This window comes from Engraulis encrasicolus, chromosome 15 (genome assembly GCF_034702125.1).
Source record: "Engraulis encrasicolus isolate BLACKSEA-1 chromosome 15, IST_EnEncr_1.0, whole genome shotgun sequence".
Taxonomy (NCBI): Eukaryota; Metazoa; Chordata; class Actinopteri; order Clupeiformes; family Engraulidae; genus Engraulis; species Engraulis encrasicolus.
The window spans coordinates 635,560-663,221 of NC_085871.1; the positions used below are offsets into that span (position 1 = coordinate 635,560).

Here is a 27,662-nt window from a genome sequence, read left to right on the forward strand (position 1 = left end):
GTTGGCTGCTTAGCATCTTGCCCACCCCAGCCAAATCGCCAGCTGAATATCGGGCCTCAATATTCCTTACACAAAATGGTGGAATAGATTATGCTTAAAGGTGCACTGTGTAATACGGACCCTGTAGTACTCATTACATCTTAACATTTTGATATGTGCGAGTGCCATGGAGGGTTGGAGCAGATGTCTGCTTTGTTGTTTTTATCATGTTCATCAACTGTCAAAAGGTTTTGGATGTTTGTAATTACCTCCGCCAAGGAGGTAATGGCTTTGGTCTGTCTGTCTGTCACCAGGATAACTCAAAAACTAATCAACGGATTTGGACGAAACGTTGTGGAGTTGTTGGTAATCACCTAAGGAACAAGTGATTAAATGGTGGTGACCCGGATCACGAACCAGAACCAGGACCTTTTTAAAGATTCTTCACCATTGCTGGCCTATAAATCTAGACACCCTTAGTGACCGCAAATTGAATTGCGGGCCAGGGAAAAACATTCCAGTTTCTAACTCCACAAAAGAAGGCAGAAAGAGAGGGTGTAACATAGTCAAATGTTCCATCAAGCAGCTTCCTTGGCGGAGGTCTGCACTCTCTGAGTGCTTCTAGTTTCTAAGTGCATCATGCAGTCTTGAAATATTACCAAAAAACAATCTCTGATGTTGAATATATTTACTCAAAAGTGGAAAAAAGACATACAGAAACATGAAAAATGACACACATTCCTAAAACTAATATAACTGTTGTAACTGACTAATGTGATTTCTAATGTAGATTCCATATAGTCAATGCTGTACATGTTGAAGAAACGTAACTGTAGAAAGACCTGGTGAAGCAGGTTTAGTCTCTTAACTGGGTATGATTAGTCTGAGCAAGTCGTATATCTAGTAATAGAAGAGGCCTGTGGCTTTGCTTTGATTGAAAGACAAACCCTGCAAGTCTCTTCTGATGGGTGATTTACCACTGGCTTAACTAAGCTGGGTTATAGTTACTAGACCCTGATTTTGTAACATTCCCTGGATCATCAAACGGAGGCTGCCTTGCCAGAAGCTCGCTGCACTATCTCGTTGACGAATGTGTTTTTGTGAGTGGTGAGCTCAGCTTTCAGTTCGCACAGCCGCTGCTTGACTGCTGCCTCTGTCAAGCCCTCCAGGGGCAGAGCCTTCACCTTCGCCAGGAAACCCTCGATCAGGCGCTCCCCCTCCTGAAACATGACAAGATGGCTGATGGTCAAACACACAAGTCCACAATGGATTTTAAATATTAGATTAGATAATCCTTTAGATTATCCTTTATTGTCTCTTCAGGAGAGAAATTCAGAATATATGACTTAGGGATTGATGCTGCTCGAAATGATGTGAAAGCAACTCAGAACCAAACAATGGTTAAAATTAGTGGAACTCAATTGTCATCATGCCCTGCAGATAATGTATACCAAATTTGGTCATGATTTTGTTTTCGTTTGTACCATGTCTAACCTAAACTCTTAACTTTTTTTAAAGGGCTTTTATGTCTTTATTCACGGGAAGAGAGTGGGGGAGAGAGAGATGGGGCAGGGATGGCAAAGGGCCCAGGCAGGACTCGAACCCGGATGGCCATGGGTATGCAAGCTCATATGTGAGGGGCTTTGACCATGCACAACCATATCCTAATTTCAAACACGTGCAGCTCAGCAGGGTTTTCACCTGTTTTTGTAGGCACCGCCTCTTGGCCTCAGGTCCCTGCTCGTCCCCTTCCCCGTCGGTCTCCTGGGAGAGGTCCTGGAACTCCTCCAGCTCCTGGGCCTTCTCCCGGGCACTGGCGATCACATGTGGAGGGAAATTGGCCAGCTCTGCCACATGGATCCCAAAACTCTGATCACACACACCTGTAGAAAGAGAGAGAGAGGGAGAGAGAGAGAGAGAATAAAATGGATAATTCCATCAAAGAAGTTCCCCATATGATGTCACTGTATCTGGGTCTACTGCCATCTATTGGCCATCAAAGTAACAACTGCGTAAAATGATACATCGGTTGACCACTGGAGGGCAGCTGACCCAGGTATGGGCAAGTCTCATATTTAAAAGGCCATAGATTATTATGAAGAACTGCTAAATCATTTTTTTCTTGGTTTTAATGTTTTATTAAGTGTTTCTGTACATGGGGTTAAAAACTCTTCAGAGTCATCAGGTGCCCACGTGGTTAGTAGGTCTCAGAAGGCGTGTTTTTTGGGGGGGAAACATTTATCCCTGTGATTGGGGAAACATTTATCCCTGTGATTGGGGAAACATTTATCTGACATTTTTAATTAGCTGCTACTTTAACTACCCACAGACTCGAAAATACAGTTCAAATTACAGAATCAATGTCGATGAGGGAATCCATGCGTGCAGCCATTGTTGCTGAAACGTTTCACTTACTTTTTCCCCCTTCTCCACTTCGTTTAAATTTTGACTACGTCACATCTCTGAAAACCCCACAATCCTTTTATTGATTCTTTTACATTTTGGTTTGGGAGCAAGGCGATTCCAAAGGACCTCCAGAGCCTCGTATCAAAGAGGTTGGATATATAATAAGAGGAATCGAAACACGCCCACTCAATGCAAAAGCGTGTGCTCAAAATTTGGTCTCCTAAGGGGGCGTTGTCCCTCCTCCTTCTTCTCTTTTCGTGGTGTTTGCACAAGACGTGCGCTACCGCCATCTACAGCGCTAAAGGGACTCCATTTATTCTCAACCTCAAGACTCAGAAGGTCTCCTAATCGAAGGTCTCCTTAAGGGGCATTCACCCGACGTAAAGTGGATACCAGAAAAGAACCCGCTTGCTTTATCTCACTCTCATATACGATTCTCTGCTCGTATGAGCTCACAAAGCTAACACAAGTCAGGCTAGGTGGTAGGTCATTTTGTCCCAAAGCCATTTTTGAGACCCATCTATTCAGTCATTGGCCTTCCTCCACTTCCAGAGGAGATTCTACGGTAAGGTGGGGCCCCAACCCAAAATGCAAAAGAATGAACATTTGAACCAAAATCACCACTACTGTGGTAAAGTGTGGGCTGTTATTCACTATCTATCTATTGGGGGCCCCAAGCGGCTGCCTGCCATGCCTGGTGACAAGATACGCCTCTGTCCACTTCCACCACTTCCAACACTGGTTTTGCGGTTTTATCTTGATTTTAGATACTGGAATTTTTTGTTATTTATTCTCTTTACTTTGTATATACTCATGTATTTACTTTATCCTTTTTAAATCTATTTTATGCTTCCTTTTTGAACCAACATATCTATTTTACTATTAAAAATCTTTTCTTTGCATTATTTGTTTTCATTTAATCATTTTCCTATTTTAGTTGTATAAATTAATTCATGCTTTGTATTACTCTTGCTGTTCTTGTTGCTGACCTTGGGTATCTTGGAAGGTGAATGTTTTTTTTCTTCTGAAGCACTGAATTGCCTCCATCATGTATGAAATATGCTATACAAATAAACTTGCCTTGCCCAAAATACCAAACCAACATCTTCTTGTGATTAGTGTGTTAGTTTTGCGAAAAATATCTTATTGTACAAATCCCCCCAAAAGAACTGAATAAATGAATTGGTCTGAAGCCATTGTCCTCGAATACTCACCCTTCTTGACCCTGTAGAGCATGGTGAGGGTGTTGTGGGAGGTCAGAGCAGTGACATGCAGGTTGTGGACAGCAGGCAGTTGCTGAGCCAAGGCAGTCAGCTCATGGAAGTGCGTAGCAAACAGGCAAAATGAGCGCAGCTCTGTGGCAATGTACTCCGAGATGGCCCAGGCCAACCCAAAGCCATCGTACGTGGAAGTGCCCCGGCCCAGTTCATCAATGATGACCAGGGAGTCTTCTGTTGCGGAACTGAAAAAGAAAATCGATAGTAGATTAAAAATACATGTGATAACTTTTTTGTAACCATAACCTTCATTCCCACTCAATTCATCTCCCTACTCTGGACTATTCAGAAACAATGTGGATCACTAATAAGTTAAATGACCTATGTAAATTGCAGAGGCAAAAGCAACACATGTACACAAGATGTTATTTTTTGAAGGCGAGACCCACACGAATGACTATGCATATTAACATGGTAAAGTGGGAGGCGGCAGTTGGAATCAATGTTTAACATCTCGAACATTAAACATCTGCTAATTGTTCTCTATAAAGGATTTCAACTGAACATTGAAAAGCAAGGCACTGACAGGCGGAAAAAACAGCTGATTAATATTTACCGGAGTATGGCTGCCGTTTCGAGCATCTCAGCCATGAAGGTGGACACTCCCTTGATCTGACTGTCTCCTGCTCCGACGCGCGCCAGCACGCAGTCCACCACGCTCACCTCTGCCTCGTCACACGGCACGAAGCAGCCGATCTGGGCCATCAGGACGATGACGCCCACCTGACGGATGTAAGTGGACTTGCCTCCCATGTTGGGACCTGTTCAACAGACGGCATTGCAATCAACAGAGGTAGAACATTAGACTAGAGGCGACACTGCAATTCGATTCGCAATAGCATTGGAAAACGGCAAGTGCAGCCTCTACCTTGTAAAGACAGACCTGTGCACTTAGATCAATGCAAATCAATGGAGAAGACACCCACCTCTGTCAAAAAGTGGCCTAAAACTGTGTGAAGTGACGCATTAATCAAGGACCAGATTTGACATGGCAGGCTAAATATGTACTTCAATCATATGAGTTGATAAAATACATTTTACAATCAGTCCATATTAGGCAGATATTTAGCAGCACATTTCAACTATTGTCATTTTTTGACTGACCCTTCTCCATTCATTTACAGTACATTGCTCAGGTCTACCTACAAAATCAATGTCTGCAAGGATTGGCAAGGAAAGGGGGGCAGGGTCAAGTCTAGTCACCCATAGACTTCAGCAGAGCTGAACGAAGCCAATTTTGAACTGCAAGGAGCTGCCATTTTGGTGCACCTGAACATTGTTTGCCGTCTGCTGGCTCACGTGCAGTTATTGTAACAGACGCTGACAGTAGAACTACAGCTCCTCAGCTTCCTATAGTATTTCTAGCCATTAGACAAGGGTAAAGCCTTTTCCACAATCAAAGTCTACCTCGCCGCAATTTTGGCCTGCCATGGAGGCTTTGGGGATAAGAAAGCGGGGCGACGCCTCTTGACGTGTCACTTCATGAGAGGCTTCATTGCGCCTTCGACCGGAAAGAACCCCAAGGGCCGTCTCTGAACACAAACCAGGATTTTCCCCTACACTTTAGGCCTATATTGAAGGCGGCCACCTTTCCAACAGACTGTCATTTCTAAGACTGTTTTACAAAACGTGTTATATTTCATGTGAAACTGCATACCGGAGACATCAAAATCATATCGGAGGATGGATAAAACTGTCTCATGGGCCATAAATGGCCCACGGGCCACAACTCAAGGTTTAAAACATCTTCAAGCTTCAACCACCAAGCCCTGATCAAATAAACGCTTGAAACAAACGCTGTGTTGCACGCAACATACCCAAACGTAATTGATGCAGTATCTGCACTATCTTGATGACTGTACCTGTGATGATATGGAAGGTCTCCTGGCCGCGGGTGAAAGACACGTCATTGGGGATGAAGGCCACGTCATCCTGGGCCTCCACACAGGGGTGGCGAGAGCCCTTCAGCAGCAGGCGCCCGGAGCCCTTGTCCAGCACGCGCGGCCGCACGTACGGCACCGGGGCCGCATGGGACACCAGCGCAAAGCTCACCACCGCGTCCAGCTGGGCGATCACTTCATTCAGCGTATGCAAAGGATCCATGTAACCTGCAGGATCATTAAGACGTCTGGTTAGGGCGGCCTAGCAAAACTATGGCCAAAGTGACGTTAAGTACATATGTCATAGATTGTTTGTAGAGTGTTTAAATGCGGCGAGGTCACCCAAATTGCAGTGTATTTGGGGTTGCCCTCTTGTCAGAGGATGTGGCAACACACAAGCAGATAAATTATACAAAACAAGACGTCAGTGATCTGGAAACATATTTCATATATACTTATTTTGAGATTGTATTTACCATAGAAAAGGCATCTGGAAGATCAACCTTGTACTTGCCTGATGCGATACCGATGATTTCTTTGACAATGGCGTTCTGGGCCTCCTCATACTCCTCTCTGCTCTTCGTGTACTCCTCATTCAGAGAGCTTAGTTTGCTGCACACCAAGAACAGCATACATCAGTTATCATTCATCACATCAAGCATCATCAACTTTGCTGTTGCACTTAAAAGAACAGACCACCCTCTTTTGATTTTCACATATACTCAGTATTTCCAAGCATTATTTATGAATGTGCATATCATTTTCGTCCATGTATTTCCATTGCCTGGTCTAACAGGATAGCCAAATTAGGCATAGTAATGCAAGTCTATGGTACAAAATAAAACATCATCAAATGTACTTATAAACCATTCTAAATGGTGTATGTAATGTAATGTAAAACTCACCAGAGTTTAAAACAGCAAATTGAGTCTGTCCAGTGATCACTTGTGGCTTGACGCTAGTTACCAATTACTTCCAGTGATTATGCTAAGCTATACTAATAATTCTGATCCAATAAATCTAAGTACTGAAAACACTGAGAAGAAAATGATGTGCAGATGATTCATGAATAATGCTGGGAAATACTGCAAATAAGTGAAAATCAAAAAAGGGTGGTCTGTTCCTTTGATGGTTTTTGAACAAAGGAAAAGGGGTAGGCAGAAAAGACAGAGGCAAATAAGATGCACATTCAAAGCAACTTACAATTCCATTTAACAGGTTGCAAACAGGATTATTTTCAGTGACACTAATATAATATGTAATAATTCAATTCAATTTCAATTCTTTATTTACATCAGACTCAAAGTACATGGTCCATATCAATACTACAGTCAAAACATTACATAGAGAAGTTAAGACAAAGAAAAATAAGAAATAAAATAAGAGTAAAAAAAAGTAATAAGAAAAAGTAATAATAACAAATAATTAGAGATACACCGGATCCAAGATCCGGTTCCGGATCCGGCAGGATAAAAGGGTTTTTCACAGGATCTGGGTCCGGCAGGATCTTAAGCAGTGGATCCGGTATCCGGCAGTTACCAAAAAAATCAGGATCTGGTGCATCTCTAGTTTTTACGTAGCCTAGGCTTTTCAGTCAGTCTTTCACAAACCCAATCGCTGCATGGAGTTAAAGCCCCTTGGAAGCGGCCATTGTAGGCAGTGTGGCAGTAAGCCTATGAGTCTAAAAAAATAGATTGAGCCAACGTAATAAAAGGGCCCACGTGTGAGTAGGCTATGTGTTTCAACCCTTTCTTAGGATCCGGTGTCCTGTCTATATGAGCGACCCATCGAGATGTGATTCTCTTCGCTACTGAGCATGCGCACGCATGCGCACACCCTCGCGGTGGTTTTCGCGAGTGATTGCCCATCGAATTGTGAGACCGCAAGTTACGATAGGATCCCCTGAGACTGTCAACTTGTAGTGACTCAAACTGTAGCCTATGTCCTCCTGAGGTTACCACCAGTCATCATAGTCTAGTTAGCATAGCTTGTCTACAGACTGTCATGGACTGAAAGTTACTGAGACTGTCAACTTTAGTGACTCAAACTGTAGCCTATGTCCTCCTGAGGTTACCACCAGTCATCATAGTCTAGTTAGCATAGCTTGTCTACAGACTGTCATGGACTGAAAGTTACGATATATCCCCTGGGGGGAAAACGGGAAATAGCGTGGATCATCCAGCAGATCATTGAAAAATCTGCGAAATAGCATGGCCTCGAACATTTGCTACTTTGTTGCCTAACCGTAATCGCTCACACACTCAGCCTCGAACATTGTAACATCGATCAGAAAAGACTATTTAGGCTATGTAGAGGAGGCGTTCTCATTGCAAAATGGAAAAAATCGCCACCTCTGATTGAGCTGTCAAAATGCTCCCTCCACCCTTTTCACTCAAGAATTTGAATCGACTGCATTGTAAAATGCCTGAACATGGTAATAAGAAACGCACTGGTGGGGATGTTATGAAAATATGATTCCGGTCATTAAAAGACAGACTGCCAAAACAAAGCCACAATACGCTATCTGCTATCTGGGAATATCTAAGCCGCGCTTGTTTATCCCCATAGCACATGATTTCATGTGGCAATTTGCCTTGCGAGCCCACGTCGCATTGAAACCAAACCAACAGCAAATGACTGCATTAAACAACCCCAGGCCCTGATCCCAAACACTTTCTCCAGTATTTGCGCAAACTCAACTCTCTTTCATATGGCACGTTTCTTAACTTACTCAAACGAGAGGCTCGCGGTTTTTTAGTGGTCAGCAGCCGCACGTTCTTATTAAACTCCGCACGAACGATTGCACACCACTGTCCGTGAAATAAACAAAGTTATGGTTATTAAAACAGTCCTACGTGGACCGGAAAATCAAGGTAGCTCATTTAGATGAGGCATCGCAAATCGATAGAACACCACTATCGAATAGGGCGACCGGTCGCTCATCTCGACGAGGCAACACATCTCGACAGAACACCGGTATCCGGTTGCGGATTCGGCAGGATCTTAAGCAGTGATTCCAGTATCCGGCAGGATCCTAAAAATCAGGATCCGGTACATCTCTACAAATGACTAGTAACAATATTAGTGATCTATGAGGCCTTGTCTAACCTGTTGGTGAAGCGTACACCATTCTTCTGCACATCCAGTGTGGTGAACTTCTTGTTGTTCCTCAAAGTTTTCTCCTCCTTGCAGGTCACTCTGAAATAATAACCGATCTGGGCATTGGATTCCAACTTCATCGTCTTTCCCGCATCTAGACCTGTGGATGACAACAGCTTTGTCAGAAGACATGTCGAAATGACACTGGATTTTGCACAGGTCATTTTGGATTCACTTTTCATTCATACAGTAGATATGCAACTTGAAATGATGTTCATGATTCAGAAATAGAGTCAGTGTAATAAATTCACTGTGTCCACAGTGATGGTGTAGCCTAAAAAACTGAAGCCACGTACCCAGCTCTCTGGCAGCACTGCTTAGAGCAGCCTGCATGCCCTTCTCCAGCTTGTCCATGCTCTCCCGAAGCTCACTCAGAGTCGGATCAAAAGAGGGTTTCACCAGAAACTCATGATGCTCAATCTAAACAAGGATTTGCGGGGGGGGAAACAGAAATGTCTAAGTTGTTGAACTCAAAAAGTGGAATGAAGGATGGTACCCCATTAAGGTTAGTAGATGTTACAAGACAAGAGTAGCCCACTGTAAAGTGTGCCCAAAGACTGAAGGACTTGAACAAAGGGCAATATCATGGCTAACCTGGTTCATGTCCAGTGTGGTCTCAATCATCTCCTGGTACTTGGAGAAATCAGACACAAGGTCATTTAAAGGAGTGACGAAAACTGCATTCAAAAGGACGTCATGCTTCCCTATAGGAAAGAGCAGATACATGGAATGGATGAGAGGCGGACGTAGAAGACACTCATCAAAATTATTCAGAAGAGAAAGACACAGATGTTTGTTAGGTTGTTCAGTCATTGTGTGGCAGACATTGATCAACTGGTACACTCTTCCTCGGTGACATACAAACTGAAAAGTACAAAATTAGACAACACACATCTCGTGATCCTTTCCTACAAAATAATCAAATTAAGAACATGGGAAGAGCGAATCATAACAGTATTACAAGTCTGTGACGATTATCATCCCTCTAACCCTAGGGTGGAATTAATCTGCTAACAGCTGGACTTATTTCAGCTAAAATAAAAGTCCATTTGCTCACTGCTAAACTCATATATGAAGACCACATGCCGTGCTCAGGCTTTTGTCGTGGCCCAACCCTGGGTACCGCCTTCGTCCAGTATCCTGTATTTTTCTTAGATGTTGTGTCACTGTCACCTACAGGATAGCGTGCGTATTGCCTCATCACCGATTGAGCACAGCGTTATACTGACTCAACATGAGGACGATCTGACTTCTGCCATTCATTCCAATATAAAGGAGGGGTCTTGTGTTCATATCTATGAGCTTGATTGATTGATTGATTGTTTGTTTATTGACATTTCATCAGCTTCCCCTTTACAAGAGCACTGTTCTTCCTGTGGTCAAAAGCTACGGAAAACGGTGTGGTTTACAGCCGTATTAATGCAATAACTGGACAACTAGACTAGTTGTTAGCCAGTTAGCAACTTAGGTAGTTGCCAATGGGAAATTGCATCGCAAACAACAAAGTAGCTAATGCAGTTAGCAACTATGGTCTCGAGAGAAATGCAGCCCCTGAACAGGGCCGAGGCCGACTTCGCTGCTCACCACTGTAGCGCTGCAAGGCCAGCACCAGGCCAGGAAGATGGCCCACCGCCTGGTAGGCCCGGTAGCAGTCCTGCAGCGTGGCGCTGTGCCTCTGGAACTTCTTGGCCAGCCGGTTGAGGTCCGGGAAGCGGCGGAGCAAGTCCTCCTGACAGCTCTGCCTCAGCTCCGAATCCTCCACAAAGCTCTCCACAAGATCCAGTCTGACCCATCAAAGGAACACACAGAGTGGATAGTAACGTCACAAAATATTGACATTTCCCAGACACTGACAAATATATGCTAAAATTGCCTGAAATTCTCTGAAACACACACACACACACACAGAGACACACACACAGAGACACACACACACAGAGACACACACACACAGAGACACACACACACAGAGACACACACACACAGAGACACACACACACAGAGACACACACACACACACACACAGACACACACACACACAGAGACACACACACACAGAGACACACACACACACACAGAGACACACACAGTTGGGGAAAAGTAGCTGCTGAGGTGAAAATGAGAAACTTTACCACAATATCTGAAAATATCCATTATCAGAAAGTGAGCTTTGAGTATAAGGAAGGTAGGCCTCTGTTTGCTAGGTTTAATTTTCCGAGGCCCATATCTTGGATTTGTCATGGTTAATGTGATTATTGTAGAACAGGTGGGTTTTGGGATTAGGAGAGATATGCAGAATGCTAAAGACCTACATTCAAACTTAGAGACGAAGAAATTGATTATTTGTTTTAAGGAAGAATGCAGGCTAGCACTTTCCCTATCTCTGAATAAAATAACTGAAAGCTGGTGAGCAAGTAAAATAACTTCATGTAATGAAAAACAGGGTGAAGAGTAGGGGTGGGTATTGGCAAGGGGTTCACGATTCGATGCGCATCGTGACACACATGCCGGGATGCGATAACATCACATATTGCCATATTGGGTTGGTCTAGAGTCTAGACCATAGAGGATAACCGTGGCTGGGCCATGAATGTGGCTTGGCTCTGTCCTCCAATTACAATGCTCTGTCTACTCTACAAATCTGTGTGTAGTTATTGAGATGGGTTTAGCATGGAGCATATGAGCATTTCACGTTGATGGTCTGGCTTGCTAGGATAGGTGAAGAGCAATGTACTCACCGCTCTTCAATCTTGATTTTGTCAATGAGGGGCTGCTTGATCCACTGGTTGACCAGCCGTTGGCCTTGTGGGGTCCTGCACTTGTTCAGGAGGCCCGAGAGGGAGTGGGAGCTTGCAGTCGTGTCCGTTCCCTTAAGACACCACACACAAGAACAGACATCATAGGAGGCTGAGGCTGTAACGATACGATACACTTAACTCATGAATCGGTTTGTATCACCATCTTTGACCTACGGTTTGATTCCCCCCACATTTTTTTAAATGCATCTTTTTCAATTAATTAATTTGTTTTTTTCACATTTGACAACATAAAATAAATGGTGCATGGGCCAATATTGATTTAATTGAGTCTAGCCTAAAAATCTAGTCCTAGTCCCGAATAGTGATGCAACTTATCGATTAATTCATTAATCATTAATTGATGGCCTTATCAATCGACATACGATTAATTGATAAGCGGCGTTTTCCCCCCTGAAAATCTCAATGTTTCTCGAAAAAAAAAAAACTACTAAATCTAAACATTTTTGTTAAAAATTGATATAATATACGACATTTCAATTAATTCTATTTTAATTCTTTAATCCAAAGGTGATTTAAATATTCCCACTATTCACATCCCTCTTCACACACACTCTTCACATGCCCATTTCACCTGGGTCTCTTGTCAGTTGAATTGTCGATTAATTGCGATTAATATTTTTGAATCGATTAACGCAGTCGATTAATCGTTTGCATCCCTAGTCCCGAATAGTGATGAAAATGTACCTAGGTCTCTAGCCCTGTATAACTTGAAGTAAAAAGCAGCCACAGCACACAAGTCATGTTCTTACAGGGAAAAGGTTGAGCGCCTTGACCGCAGCGTTGTCCAGATGCATGTACTGATGCAGATCAAACGTGGTCATCTGGAAGGAGTTGAAGTTGGTCTCATCGGACAAGAGCTCCAGGTACTTGATGACGGCTGCCAGGCAGGACATAGCAATCTGTGGGCAGCACAAATATCATCAAGTCATTGGACCTCCTCACTTCATACATGTAAAGAAACTAAGGGAGCATTTGCCATCTTCAGTTTCTATTTTGAGATGAAGACTGTTAGACTTTTAAAAGTGAGTAAGCAAAGGCTAGGGCATAGCAATGTAAATGTCATGTATTGGTAATATTACTGTGATGTAAAATCACTAAAATCATGTGTAATATTATTGTGATGCCTGTCCCACCTGTTTCTCCATTTCAGGTAGGGCAGCGCTGGAGACGGTCTCCCCTTTGCGCGCCCGCAGCAGTCGGTCTAAATCCTGCACCATGTCTTTGATGGTGAACTCCGACTTCTTCCTGTCTGACAGCAAGAGACCTCCTCGCTGGACAACCTTCATGTAGGCAATCAGTAAAATGGTAAAAGGTAAAATGGACTGCATTTATATAGCGCCTTTCCACTCCTTCGAGGACTCAAAGCGCTTTACGTTGTATGCCTCACATTCACCCATTCACCCACCGGTGGCAGTGGCTGCCATGCAGGGTACCACCCTGCCAACAGGAGCAACTTGGGGTCAAGCATCTTGCTCAAGGACACAGTGATGGGGTCAGGCAGAGCAGAACTCGAACAGGCAACCATCTGGTTGCTGTACGGCTCCTCTACCACCTTAGCCACCACTGCCCCATACGGTATCAGAATCAGTTCCATACAACTGTGTCGCTCTGCAACACAGCGGACACATCACTGCCATCTATACAGTATGTGTGGGTTAAAAGCACAAGACCAATTTCAAAGAACTAGTCATTAAAAAGCAGACCGTAGTGATCTCAGTGTGATGATGGCAACCCCATCCCAAGTGAATGTCACACCATCACACTAATACAGTATATAAATGAATTATTGGTCTGTTACTTGTCAATCATTATAAATAAAATTGTTCCATACAGTAATTGCAGCGTAATTTTAACATTTACGTGCTTTAAAGTCCACAAAGTTCCATCAGTTTTCATTACAATCCAATATAAGACATCATGGCAAACGCAAGTCATAGAATACACATCCTGATCCTAGGTAGTGTCACCACAGACTTAACTTACTAATGGCATTGAACTGTTAACGTCCCAATTCGTCTTTAGGTAAGCATATTACAGTCAACAATGGGGTGCCGCAGCTACAATACTTCTGTTCTGGACCATAGGTCACAACTCACAAACAGTTTGAATGGAATTGAATGGAGTGAATGGTGAATGGAGTTCGATTTCACTATTTTATCACGATTTAGATTTTTCGATTAATAGTGCAGCTCTATTAGACATCAGTGTTTCCCACAGAAATTTTGGAAACTATGGGGGCAGCCGGGATTTTTTTTTGTCCGGGCTGGCGGGGGGGGTCTTTTCACGCGGGCTTTTGGGGGGGGGGGGGGGTATTCACGCAGTGTAAATGCAAAATGGCAAAACAATGAGTACAGTATGACATTGGCGCATGGAGAAACTATAGGCCTACACCTACATTTCAGCCATTTATATTTTGAGAAATAAGGCTACATAATACACATGCAGGGGTCTATGTAATGAAAAAAAATAATAAAACAAAATAGGAGCAGAGATAAGAATTTAAGATTGCTGTGAAATTGTTAACGCATAAACAAAAAGGGTCTAAGAGGGTAGGCTATGCCTTTTCCCCACACACACATTCTACATGAGGGGTGCTGGTCACAGGGCCAGTTTTTCAAAATTCCTCCCATTAAAAGGGCTGAACAACATATTACACATTTATGTCTATATTCACATTCATTACACATTCATTGCTATATGCAGCCCGATGTCTCCTCTGCCTTGTCAATGAAGGCCTGTCACCTAACTCATTACAACTGTAAAACAAAGCCTGGGGAGTGTTAGTAAACTCATCCCAACTGTCCCTTCTCGGAAGGTTTTTTTTTTTTTTTATTGCTCCCAAACCCAAGTTAACTACAACAACTTGACAAGGCTTTTGATCCCTCTCTCTTTCAAGCACTTGTGGTTTTCTCTATAGGATGTATTTACTCCAGGAGGAAAATGCGAAGGAAATCGTAATTGAAATCGCTTTTAACAAACACGGATATCGTATAAAATAAAAAATAAAAAAAAAAAAAAAAAAAATTATTATTATTATTTTTTTTTACATTTTCGTAAACTATGGCGGCCAAATTTAAACTATGGCGGGCCGCCATAGTTTCCTCAATGTATGGGAAACACTGGACATATACCATGGATTTCGCAAGTAGTAGTGAATTTTAAAGACTTGGATTGGCGTTGGAAATCCTGTCATTTTCGGCAAGCAGGAGTAGGTAATAGACTACAGCGTGCACCCTATGTATTTAACGTGAAGGAAGGCTGAAGGCAAGCAGCCAACCCTACTGTTGAACCTCGGCTAAAGTGGCTGCACGCCAGTCTCTTGTGTATTCCAAATAATTGCGTATTTTTGCACGCTCACAAATCACTTGAAAAGTTAAGTCGACAATCACACCCTTGGTTATCATTAATTATAAGGTACAGAATGTGATCTAGGAGGAAAGGCGAAGTGGATCAGAATCTGTCCGTTAGATCCTAGTCACATTTTTTAATCCTAAGGGCCCATGAGCAGTCCGCAAGGGGCGGAGACTTCGGCACACCTTTCATGACCGAAGCCAAATATTGTGTCTTGACACTGACCTGTCGGAGCTTGCCTGTGTCTCCCGCGACGTCCCCCATGGGCAGGACACACTCCTTGGGCCCGATTTGCACCAGCAGGGCCTCCAGGTTGGAGAACTGGTCATTGTCGGGGAACTCACACACACCAACCTTCCTCAGGGTGGAGTCCACGTAGCCCACCCCCACCACACGCTGCCCGTCGGGCCCGCTGCCGATCCGCACGCCAACTACACCTGCCGCCCCCTCTCCTGGAGCTCCGCCGCCGCCAAACAGGATCTCCTCAAACTGGGACAGATTTCCTGGAGATGCCTGTTCCAATGGTGATGTGGTAATGAAACAAGTAATATGCATTGAAGTAAGACAGTGAAGGACCAATAATTGATAGGATTTAGGATTATTGCTGACTATTTATTCCATGGTTATTATCTCTTTGTAAAGCCCAATGAATTGCTTCCATGTATGAAATGCACTTAAGAAATAAATTCCCTTGCCTAGGATTAATGCTTCACCAACTGTAATGGTAAGAGAAATTTATGTTGACCTTCCAAATAAAATAATGTAAAGGGAGAAAAACCTGTCTCCAATCGCTTTTTATGCATCTGTACACATAAATTGTCCCAGTAGTGCGGCACAGTGCTGCATGGGTGCCATTGTCAATGCAGCTGCAGCACCCTGCTGACATATGGGATGCAAATGTTAAGCACGTTGACTTCCTAGAGCCCGATTAGTCCTTATTGGACATTATCTGGGGTCAATACCAATGCCTGCACGTGTCTTGCACACACGAGTCATAAACAAACGGACTTATTAAAACTAGATAACGACTAACCTTGTACTCCACTTGCCAATCATTCTCTTTGGTACTCTTGCCACCAGCCCTGTTCTTGTAGACCTCAACACGGTACTGGCGAACCAACAGCAGATCCCTCACAAAGGATTCGAAGTTCATTTTACTGAGGATGACGCTTTCCAGCTTCTTGGTCCCTGTAATAATACAGCCGCATGTTACACACGCGAGCAGAAAAAGATGATCTTAATACACCAAACGCACAGACAGATATGTTCATAGTTAGCTAACAGCACATCCAAGTTTTTCTTTCGTGAGCAAACAACAGCTAGTTCTTGTTCTAGCGCTACCTGATCCAAGATTTTTGATGACTCCATTTGTTTTGAACACTTCTTTTGCTGCGTAAATGGCATCTTTCCCATGCACGGTGTAGTAGTCGTTGCGGTCGAAAATGCGAAAGGTGGTGTCAGGTTTCTCGGGCATAGAGAAATAAAAGTTTATAAAAGATGTTTCTGTAGCACTGTCCATGGACAGGTTCTGCTTAGGTTGCACCGCCATGCTGGAATCTCCCGCCACAGTCCGGTGGGGGCGACCAATGAGGAACGATTTCCGTGTCTGTCGTCACAGGCCCCGTGACAGGAGGGTACCCTCTGCCCTCTGCGCCTTCTCATTTCAAAACTATAGTATTTTACTCACTATTTTTTTTGCAAACGTTTAGGATATATCATGTCTCACTGCGATCGGTGCAATTTGTTTTTTCGTGGATGAAAGTGAACGTGCATGCGACCATCTGAATAGTGGATAATATGCACACAAAAAAATGCTTTCATACTTTACACCAGGGGGGTGGGGAATATGTCTCGATCAAGGCCATTTGCGGCCCTTGAGGTCGTTTTATCCGGCCCCCGAAGCAATTTTAATGTTATGCAGCTTCACATGAAATGTGACATATTTTGTAATGGAATCTTAGAAAATGCATTTGCAATACAATTTAGTTATATTCAAGGGGGCTAGAGAAGGTGGGGTCTGTTTTAAAGGTGTCTACCTTCTATATAGACCTACGTTGCATGGGGAAATCCTGATTTGTGTTCACAGTACGGCCCTCGGAGGACTTTTACGGCCCTTGTAGGAATTTTAAGTGGCCCTTCGAATGAAAAAGGTTCCCCACCCCTGCTTTACACCTTTAGGCCTAGTGTATGTTCCACTATGTATGGGTGTTCATGAGTCCAGTCTTTTGGTCACTTGGGTCATTGGAGACACTGACGAAGGCAACAGCCGAAACGTTTGTCTACTCTGCTGCTATGTAAATACAAAAGAAAAAAGAAAAAAAGAAGAACCCGAGTGCGATCCACTTTTTCACCTTTCAAGTTATTCAACTGGAGACGCACCACACGGAAGAGTGCGGTGTATGAACTACTACTCACTTGGGTCAGGTGCAATGAGTAGGCCTATCCTCATCAAATTTGCACATCAACTGGACCTGGACCATGTAGACCAGGGGTGGGGAACCTTTTTCATTCGAGGGGCCACTTAAAATTCATCCGAGGGCCGTAAAAGTCCTCCGAGGGCAGTACTATGAACACAAACCAGGATTCCCCCCCTGCACTTTAGGCCTATATTGAAGACAGCCACCTTTAAAACAGACCGCACCTTAGGTCCCCTGGATATAACTTAATTTGAATTGCAAATGTATTTTCTAAGATTCCTTTACAAAATCCAATAGTATATCACGTAAGTGAGTACACCCCTCACAGTTTTTGCAGATTTGTGAGTATATCTTTTCATAGGAAATCATTAAAGAAATTTCACTTTGACACAATGATTAGTGACCTTTTAACAACATATTTAACCGCTTAAATTTCTTGTTCACTCAGAAAAAAACAAAATACCATTAATGTTTGAACATGTACCCACAAGTGAGGACACTCCAGATTGAAATCCAGTAGAGAAGGGGCCATGTTGGCTCGAATCGTCTCAAAATGAAAAGGGATTAAAAGGGAGGTCATCGGTGTGCGTTTCAACATTTCATTGCATTGGACTTTTACATTTTGAGTGTGCACCTGGCTTAAATAGATTGGTGTGAGATTTGAATGCAATCCTATGGAGAATATCATGATCTGCTTCAGTAGTCACAGTGCATGTTGACATGCATGTTTCTTTTAGGTGTATTTCAGATTGCCAATGTTGACAGCATGCATGCATCCCCAAACCATGCCAGTCCCACTACCATGCTTGGCTATTGAGAGGATAAACTTTTTTGTAAAACTCACTTGTTTACCACCGCACATGCTTGACACCATCTAAAGATTTATTTTTTTTATCTTGGTCTCTTCAGATCACACGACATGGTTCCAGTGATCCATATCCTTGGTCTGTTCATCTCTCTTGAGACCAAGATAAACAAATTTGCTTTACTCACAAATCTGCAAAAACTGTGAGTACTACTTACGTGATATACTGTATGTCATATTTCATGTGAAGCTGCGTAATATCAAAATTAAATCGGGGGCCGGATAAAATGCTCATAAGGGCCGCAACGGCCCTCAAGACCTAGGTTCCTCACCCCTGATGTAGACTAGTGGACATGGAAAATTCTCCAGCAAAAGGAAAGGAAATGTTCCCCAGAAAGCCCTTCTGAGAATAAAAGCAACTAATTGGAGCCTGCCCACGATAAGCATTGGTGACATTTGTGCTGCTTCAGAACAGGGCTTGAAACATCTATAGCCTAGATCAGGTGTGGGGACCCCATATGTCTCTAGGGCCGTTCAAGGCCCTTGAGGATGTTTTATCTGCCCCTACTATAATGTGAATGTTATGCAGCTTCACGTGAAATATGACATGTTTTGTAAAAGTTTTTTAGAGATCACATTTGCAATACAATTAAGTTGTATTCAGGGTACCTACATTTAAAGGTGGCTGCCTTCAATATAATAATCCTGAAGTGCAGGGAGAAATCCTTGTTTGGGCATAGGGCGGCCCTTGGAGGACTTGTACGGCCCTTGGAAGAATTTGAAATGGCCCCTCGAATGAAAAAGGTTCCCATCCCCACCAATGGCCTAGACTGGTGTACACATTGAAGATGTGCTCAGTTTGTATTGCTTATATTTATTTTACTTTGTGTGTGTGTGTGTTTTTTTTGTGCAGTTGTAGGTCTATACGTGTGAGCGTTTTTTTCAATGTCCTCTGATTTGTGGTGCGTTCTTCAGCAGAGGGACGCCACCATTTCCAAGGCCGCGGCTGCAGAGGGGGTTGCGTTTGATGGGGTATAAAACCAAAGATTCTCTAAGAACAACCTGTAAAAACAGGAAAAATGTCAATCACACACTGTTTCGCCTGTCTGCTGTTTGGAATCCTGTCGACCCACACGGGCGGCCAGGCGTAACCGTGCGTAATGCGCGTAACAATGAAAGACGGCACTGGCAACACCAAACTGTCATTCGATTGGAATCTTTCTATTATTACGTATCAGGGCCGGTTCTGGCTTATTTGGTGCCCTAGGCGAGTTTGAGTTCTGGCGCCCCCCCCCTACCTTTGAAAGAAAAAAAAAATCTTTCTTATACCTCACAGAACACAAGACTAATATCCTTAGTAAGCTTAACTAAATAGCATCAAGAACAATAACCGTTTTTCATCAAATGGATTTGTGGTTCTTTTTGACAGGCGACCAACACATCAGATTGAGTCGCATGAAAGTAGCTTCACTGTGTGGTGTGTTGGATGTGATGGTGGTGGGGCCCCCAACCCCAGATGAGAGGGAGGTTATCAATGTGTTTGAATTGTAACGTGAAATTGAAATGCCAGGAGAGTGATACAGTACATTTGCATGTAAAATGCATGTGTAGACAATAAGCCTACCAAGGAGGTCTGCATTGATCTACACTATCTACAGCATCACAAAGCATGGCAGCATAACAATTTTAATAAGCTACACATTTGTGCTGTCTTCCAAACCAATTTCATTTCTGGACTGGAAATAGTGGTGCATTTGTGAGTAGGAGAATGAGAAGGGGGCTATCTATGTGTTTGGAGGGACAGGGTGAGAAAAAGGGAGAAGAGCTGTCACGCTATTGAATTTCATAATATACAAAATATAGTAAATAGCCTCACTTGTCTGCTGTGCATGGTTCTGTTACATGATTAATGTAGGCTATGTCATTCTGGTCTGGAAATTAATGTTTTTTTAAGCTTACAACAAGCAGGTAATTCATGTGGATGGAAGGAGATATGGCAGCTAAAATTGTTTTAAACATTGCACCAGTCTTACTTTACATTGCTTGTCAACCTAAGCAAGTATTATGATATCAGGTGGGTGTTAGTGAATAGTGAGTAGGCTACTAACAGCTACTTTACTGGATTTCATTGCTTGGCATACTTGGCTAATGTTAGCATGCTAACTAGCGATTTCTCTGATCAAAAACAAAGCTCTTTTTCTCTCTAATTCCAAATAGTAACCTCATAACTATTAGGCTTTCCATAATCACAAACGGTTGCTGATTAAATCACATAGTTCCAAAACACCCTCTGAAACTCCTGCATCATGCAATGAGTGGTTTAATGAGAACATAATAATCTCCATCCAGCAGAGCAGCACTACTGTTTGCGCTTGCCCCCTCTGTCCAGTGTTGCCAAAAGAAAATCAGCCAAAGTCGCTATGGGCTTGCTGAAAAGTCGCTAGAAGTCGCTAGATGACGTCATGACGTTACGTATGACGTCACAATGTCACGCACGGCGCGCTGATCTACAGAAAACGTGCCCACATGCCTTCGTCCACAGTACAAATGGGCGGTGCTAGCTACTTTTTGGCGATCAGAGCTTATCTGCAGCCCCGCTTAACCGTGGGAAACGCTTCTGACGGCGGCGCAGAGTCAGAATTATGTGGAAAAACAATTCATTTGTCACTGAAAATGCACGTTTTAAAATGTCGCCACATGCACCAAAAAGTCGCTAAAGGCGCTAGATGAGTTTTTTGTCGCAATGTGCCCGAGATTCACTGCGGTCGGTGCGGCCAGCCTGCTAGTGCTCATTTAAATTTGTCATATGCTTGTAGGGTAGACCGAGTAAAGTTAAATAAACCTGTGTAACCACAAGACTCTGATCTAATTCCAAAGTGTAGGCATAACATAAATGACAGTCCCAAAACATTTGGTGACCATATCGAAGATTGTGTAATCTCGGTTTATGTTGACATTCGGTTCCTGCCATATCTTTGTCCCATATCGCTTGCCGTAGTCTCATACAAGCAGATGTACGCGCATGAGAATTCCTGCGCGTATCACAAACGCTGCCACACCGTGGTGCATCATGTGTCACGTCTGTCTCTACCCGCCGCCTCTGGAAATGCATTGTGTGGTGTCGTGGGGAGGGACACTGATTTGCCTCTCACAAGACAAGCGAAATAGTCGCTAGATTCGGCCAGATTGAGCCTGAAAAGTCGCTAAGTCGCTAGATGATTTTTTTTGTCGCCAGAGGTGGCAAAAAGTCGCTAAATCTAGCGACAAAGTCGCTAAATTGGCAACACTGAGTGAGTCTCCAAATTCAAAATAGATCGCAAGCTGTCACTCGTCCCGCCCCCTTTCTCAGAACTGTCTGTTTATTGGTTCACAGACTTCCCAGAGACAGTTGGAAGAGATATTACTATTGGCTGAGGGGCGCTTTGCCGTGAGGAGCGCTTTCGCCACTCTTTGTTGATTGCGACTTCATAAAAAAAAACTTCATATCGCAAAATTACGCATAGGAGAGCGCCATTTCGGCGCTCCTTCTTCACATGGCGCTCTAGGCGACCGCCTAGCCGGCCTATGCTAAAAACCGGCCCTGTTACGTATCACTTGTTTTTGTATAAATTGGCGCGCATCTAGTAAACCATTCATTTTCACGACGTTTCCCACGAGAGAAAGACGTTCCTTCTTCAATCACTCTGTCAAGAGGTTTTCGATAGCGCGTGCGATTATTATTCGGCGATGAACGCCACTGGATTTGAACCCCTTTCACCTTCGTAAGAATTTAAATTGTTTATTGGGGTGTATATTTAGGCTAAAGCTCTACAAACTATTTTGAAGTGTTATTCTTCAATAATATGACGATATGATTATTTAACACGGTCCCAAGGCCGAGTAGCCTAAAATACTTGGGCCTAGGCCTGTTACCAGCCTGTGAATTAGGCTACCAACAAAACATAGCCAATGTTTGTTAATGAGTAGTAAGAACCAACTGGCTGCACAGCGGAGTAGGACTGTTGGAGTGGGCGAGTTGTGTGTTTGCCTGCTGGACACTCACTCCAGTGGTTTCATATTTTTACAGTAACGCTTGGTGTCACCGTTTTAACACAGAAAGCTCAACTCTACATGTCGGTCATATCTATTCATAGGGTTCACGCAGAGTGGGGGGACAGGAGAAGGTATCAGAGAGATCAGGTAAGCTTGCTTTGTTATGCTTATGTGTTATCGTCTGAAATTTTATTCAATAAGTAACATACACAAGGTCAGCGTGAACGAAACCTACTAGGCCTAATTTGCTAATTGAGATAGGGCTCTTTAACATCAGGCTACCTCCTAAAGCTGGGAGCCTAATAGAGACTGTTTTCCTTTTTTAGCACCAGGTGAAGAAGATACTTGAAGACAATCCAACATATATTGAGGAGTGAGTGAAGGATTTTTCTTTAAAATACTCAGGCCTATTCATCATTTGTCAGCGTAGGCTATTATTGTTAGTCTAACCATACTGACTGTACTTTGCATCTTGTGTTGTTTCCCCTAGGGACTATTGCACCAAGGTCTGGAAAGTGGCCCAGGAGGTGTATGGCGAGGCCCGGTGCCGGTGGCAGCGCTGCCTGGTGGAGGAGGAGAGAGGTGGTGCTGCACTGACCTGGGGTCTGATTGCGCTCACTTATGAGAAAGATGGAGTGAGTAGTAGGAGTCTTTAGAAACTTTTGCATTACAGCAACTGTTACTCTGTTGTGTTTTCCAACTAATAGTCTAATAGTTTGGTTATCACACACCACTCCAATTAAAATTATGCCCCCACCCCCTCCCCCCAATCTTGTTCTATTTTTCAGTGGGTCAGTTGTGAGGACATTCCTGTGCTGATGTTTGGTAGATTAGATTCCTCAGGCGTCAATGTGAGGAGAAGGTCTGGGCTGACCGAGCTGCTTATTCATGGCAGATTTGAGGTAATTAAATCGTGGTTGTTATCTGTCATATTATACATGAACAGTATAGGCCTATGTCACACAACACAGCTCGTTTAGGTGTATGTATCCTGCATTATTACAACTGTTGAAGGAGAGAGTCTAAGAACCACTGGTCTAGGCTATACAATAAGTATACGATTATATTGTAATTATTATCAGCTCCACAGTTCTCTTATTGTGAATGGCTAGAAGCGGTGTTAATTCGGGTACAGAAAGTAATAGCCCTTTAGGTTCCTTCTTACATGTGTGACTTCACTGAGAACTACTGTCTTTAGGATCAGCTGATTTGGAGCTGGTTGGAACAAATTTGTGACAGGGCTTTCACTTTCTGTACCCAGCATTGACAGCTTTGCCCATTAGGACTACTAATCCCACGCATTAAGCAGTAGCACATTTAACATTCTTTTATGCATGGTTCACATCAACTGTATTACAACCACATTAAATTTCTGTTTGCTTTGTAGGAAGCTCTACGCTTTGCCAAGAAGGAGGGCCTAGGGCATCATGCCCTTCTGCTCTCAAGCACGGTCGTACAAATACACGAAGGGTCATTTAAAGAGTAAGAAAATGTTGTTTGATATTTGCTCAAAGAACTGAGCGCGTCAGAAACATGAATGTCAACTGCTATGAATTTACTATGTCATCTTGTTTTTCAACTTCTGTTCACTCTTTGTTCACTTTAAAAAAAAAAAAAAGATACATTGATTGCCAGATACAAGGTATGGACAACAGTAATCCCCTGAAGACTTATTACAAGCTCAAGTCAAGGCAAATACCCTTTGATGACTGGGTGAGTGAGTGTAGATGCGCCTATTGCATGCTGTTAAAAATGATGGTGTCAATGTTTCAGAGTAAACTCCAGATAGAGTAGGCTTATTAACAACACTGTGGAGAGTCAAATTACTCTAACTTGGAGTCAAATGTTAGGGTAAAATTCTGCCTATGGCCAGCGTAATTTCAACTCTATCTCTCTTAATGCTAACACTATTGAGTAGAATAAACAACAAAAATGTTACACTGACCAAAGAGTAAAAAAAGAACTCTAGTTTTGAGTGGGACCAAATGCCATTCGAATGGAGTTAATTTCAACACTTTAAGAGTTCTATTAACATTGGTATTTTTACTGTGCGGCCTTGGACAATGTGGCACTAATCATTTGCAATGTGGATCCACGCAGGGCTCTGAATGTAAGGACTTGGGGGACTGGCGTCAGCATCTGGCCATGATCCTGGTCCACTCTCCTCACTATGTATATCGCCAAGAGAGCATCGCAAGGTTGACAGACATTCTGGGTATGAACTTGCCAATAACACAATGTAGTGTTTGCAGGCAATGCTTTTGTTTTGTCTGATGTGTTTATAATGACACATAAGAGATATTGCTTTCCCAAAGTGATTGAGTAATATATACGTATATATACGTATATATATAAAAAACAATAATATTAATAATAAATGGGCCTATTCATTCCATTGCAGAAAAATAAGAAAAAAATAATCGTCTTTTCAGTTCAAATATCAATGAAGCTATAATAAGTCAGTTTAGCAGTGCTTCACTCAAATTCATCGAGATTCAGCAGCTGTGTCAGGGACTTTATATGGCGATCAGAGGAAGGGCCTCTATTTGAGTAGAGTATTTGTTGCTCTAATGTGTTGCTGTTTCAGCCATCCAGCCATGACAGGCCATTTTCAATACAATTATATTTATTGATCCATCCTCTGCCACCTGTTTCTGCACAGACTCCATTGGACAGGCACAGGCTGCCCACTTCTGCCAGGTGGTAGCACAGCTGGAGGCGGACCTCCTTCGGGGATATTGGCCAGAGGAGATGACTAATTGGCACAAGGACCTGGTCTGGAGGGAGAAGGAGATGGCCTCCATAACAACACACAAGCCAATCAGTCTCAACGTGCGGCCTGGTGTAAAGCGATTGGGCAACATGAAGGCCCAGCCTCTCCGCCGTCTGCGGACTCAGCAGTTTGAGATGATGCATCCGGCTCCATCCACTCAGCCTTCCATCAGTCTCAATCTGGCTGCAAAGATCGATGGCCAGAGAGAGACTGAAGAGATGCCAGAGGCTGAGAAGACCTCAGCGCCCACTGAGGAGAGGGCTCCCACTGAGAAGAAGAGGGAGAAATCACCCAAAAAGGTTTGCATCTGTAGAAGGGTATTAGGCTATCCTGGCTATATCGCAACAAATAACAAAGCCCATAGGAGTCTAGTGTATGGCCAATCTCACATACCAATAGCAGTTCAGAATGATTTCAGATTGGGATGATCTTATATGCATCAATGTTTCTGCATGCTACTACTGGTAATGAATGTGCTGTGGCACAAACTGAACTGATACTCATTCGCATCATCATGTTAAACTGACATGCCCTGCTTTAGTTGAGATGTTGAGTAACCCATCTATGGGGGACATTGAAAAGTCAGAGATGAACTCCTTGACCGTACTAACTTGGTTGAACAATGTTGGAGATTAAATAATTGAGCCCTGGCTAGTGCTTGTGCGTAACTTCTGAAACTTCAAAATTTCTGGAAGTGACAGACATTGATTCCCTTTTTTCTTTTTCTTTTTTTCTCAGAAATTTTGGCACAGATTTTTCTGTGTATGGAAAGTGGAGGACTGAACTCACATCCTCCTGAGTCTTGGCTAATGGGAAACAATATGATTCAAACCTGGAATGGGAAATCTGTAATTGGACAATGTGCTATGAGATTCAAACTTGGACAATTGGCAATCTGCCATGGGAGCCGAAGCTACAAAATCAACCACTGGGAAATTGGCCGTTGGGAAACCCTGTAGTGAAGGAGAGTAGAGTTGCCCCGCCGGGACTCAAACCCCAGCCTTCAGGGTACTAACTAAACTATACCAAAGAGCCAAGCAATGTGATGGAATGACCATCACTAGGACTGTGGGTGTGTTCTGACAGTCACACCAACGAGCCTGGCTCTTTGGTGTAGCAGTCTGAGCGCCAATTTACTACCTCAGAAGGTCTGGGTTTGAGTCCCAGCTGGGCAACTCTACTCCCCTTGGCTACAAAACCAATGAAATTTGAACCTGCCATGACTACGGAACCTAATGGGATTAAAACTCGCAAAGACTATGGAAAATCTGCAATTGGGAAAACTGCAATTGGATTCAAACCTGGAAAGTCAGCCATTTGGAAATCTGCAATGGGATTTGAACCTGTAAATTGGCCATTGGGAAATTTTCAATCAGATTAAAAACTGTAACAACTATGAGAAACCTTCAGTGAGATTCAGACTTGCAATAGCAATGGGAAATCTGCAACAGGATTCAGATTTGAAATGACTATGGAAAATCTGCAATGAGATTCAAACTTGGACAATTGGCAATCTGCAAAGGGAGCCGAACCTACATCAGCAAATGGGAAATCTGTAGCGAATGAGAGTGGAGTTGCCCCGGTGGGATTTGAACCCTGGCCTTCCGGGTACTAAACTGGGGCTCAGACCTCTACACCAAAGAGCCAGGCTCAGTGGCATGACAGTCAGAAGACAACTTCAACCCTAGTAACGGTCATTCCATCACACTGCCATCCCCTTCTGGAAGTGCACCAGTGCACTCCACACACTCATGGTGTCCCTCACGCAACTGCCCATCATGCTTCTCACATCCAGTGTACGTCATGTATGCTTCATTCATCACTGGAGTCCCTCGCAACAGGGTCACCAATCCCCTGTACCCAACAGTACCCATTGTATGTAATCTGTAATTTCATGTGAGGGATTCCAAGCTGACTTGACTTGACTTGACTTGACTTGACTTGCGACCGCCAGGATTGGTGACCCCGGTGTGAGGGACCCCAGTGATGGGTGAAACATAGATGATGGGGGACACTTGATAGGAGATGCATAATGGGCAGTTGTGTGAGGCACACCATGAGTGCGTGAAGCGCACGGGTACGCTTCCCGAAGGGGAAGGCAATGTGATGGAGTTACCAATATTAGGGTTGTGTGTGTTCTGACTGTCATACCAACGAGCCTGGCTCTTTGGTGTAGCGGTCAGAGCCCCAATTTACTACCCCAGAAGGTCGGGTTTGAGTCCCAGCTGGGCAACTCTACTCCCTTTCACCACAAAATCTGTAATGAGATTTGAAACTGCCATGACTATGGAACCTACTGGGATTAAAACTCGCAAAGACTACGGGAAATCTGCAATTGGATTCAAACCTGCAAAGCCAGCCATTGGAAAATCTGCAATGGGATTTAAACCTGGAAAATTTGCAATTGGGAAGTTTTCAATCGGATTCAAAACTAACGACTTTGGGAAACCTTCAGTGAATTTCAGACTTGCAATAACAATGGGAAATTTGCAACAGGATTCAGACCTGCAATGACTATGGGAAATCTGCAATGAGATTCAAACTTGGACAATTCGCAATCTGCAAAGGGAGCCGAAGCTACAAAATCAGCAACTGGGAAATTGGCCGTTGGGAAACCTGTGGCGAATGAGAGTCGCGTTGCTCCGTCGGGACTTGAACCCTGACCTTCAGAGTTCTAGACTGGGGTTCAGACCGCTACACCAAAGAGCCAGGCTTGGAGGAATGAGCTTGACAGTTACAACACACCAACAACCCTAGTGACGGT

General features: G+C 43.5%; 2 protein-coding genes across 2 annotated transcripts; one reads left to right on the forward strand and one right to left on the reverse strand.

Annotated features, from left to right (window-relative positions):
• Positions 1-652: 652 nt before the first annotated feature.
• On the reverse strand, positions 653-16,429 carry msh2 (mutS homolog 2 (E. coli)). The gene is made up of 16 exons (XM_063216747.1): positions 16,213-16,429; positions 15,905-16,059; positions 15,097-15,384; positions 12,654-12,800; positions 12,270-12,419; positions 11,440-11,570; positions 10,286-10,485; positions 9,296-9,405; positions 8,998-9,121; positions 8,651-8,801; positions 6,057-6,154; positions 5,525-5,770; positions 4,219-4,423; positions 3,600-3,847; positions 1,681-1,862; positions 653-1,199 (listed from the first exon to the last, which is right to left on the reverse strand). The coding sequence occupies exons 1-16, from the start codon at positions 16,418-16,420 to the stop codon at positions 1,020-1,022; spliced, it is 2,823 nt and encodes a 940-aa protein (XP_063072817.1). The 5' UTR covers positions 16,421-16,429; the 3' UTR covers positions 653-1,019.
• Positions 16,430-21,771: 5,342 nt separating this feature from the next.
• LOC134464776 (uncharacterized) lies at positions 21,772-26,523 on the forward strand. Its single transcript, XM_063218122.1, has 10 exons — positions 21,772-21,854; positions 22,227-22,272; positions 22,452-22,498; positions 22,616-22,760; positions 22,914-23,027; positions 23,513-23,607; positions 23,745-23,838; positions 24,226-24,340; positions 24,788-25,197; positions 25,637-26,523. The coding sequence occupies exons 1-10, from the start codon at positions 21,820-21,822 to the stop codon at positions 25,679-25,681; spliced, it is 1,146 nt and encodes a 381-aa protein (XP_063074192.1). The 5' UTR covers positions 21,772-21,819; the 3' UTR covers positions 25,682-26,523.
• Positions 26,524-27,662: the final 1,139 nt, after the last annotated feature.

What these genes read in the sequence shown, in the direction of transcription:
- msh2 (XM_063216747.1), bottom strand. Translation starts at nt 16,420, where the DNA reads ATGGCGGTGCAACCTAAGCAGAACCTGTCCATGGACAGTGCTACAGAA. An exon ending in AATCATCGGTATCGCATCAG is followed by an intron (nt 5,771 to 6,056) that starts GCAAGTACAAGG and finishes ATGATCCTGCAG; the next exon opens with GTTACATGGATCCTTTGCAT. An exon ending in GGCGGTGCCTACAAAAACAG is followed by an intron (nt 1,200 to 1,680) that starts GTGAAAACCCTG and finishes GTCATGTTTCAG; the next exon opens with GAGGGGGAGCGCCTGATCGA.
- LOC134464776 (XM_063218122.1), top strand. Translation starts at nt 21,820, where the DNA reads ATGAACGCCACTGGATTTGAACCCCTTTCACCTTC. An exon ending in TTTGAACCCCTTTCACCTTC is followed by an intron (nt 21,855 to 22,226) that starts GTAAGAATTTAA and finishes ATCTATTCATAG; the next exon opens with GGTTCACGCAGAGTGGGGGG. An exon ending in AAGGTTGACAGACATTCTGG is followed by an intron (nt 24,341 to 24,787) that starts GTATGAACTTGC and finishes GTTTCTGCACAG; the next exon opens with ACTCCATTGGACAGGCACAG.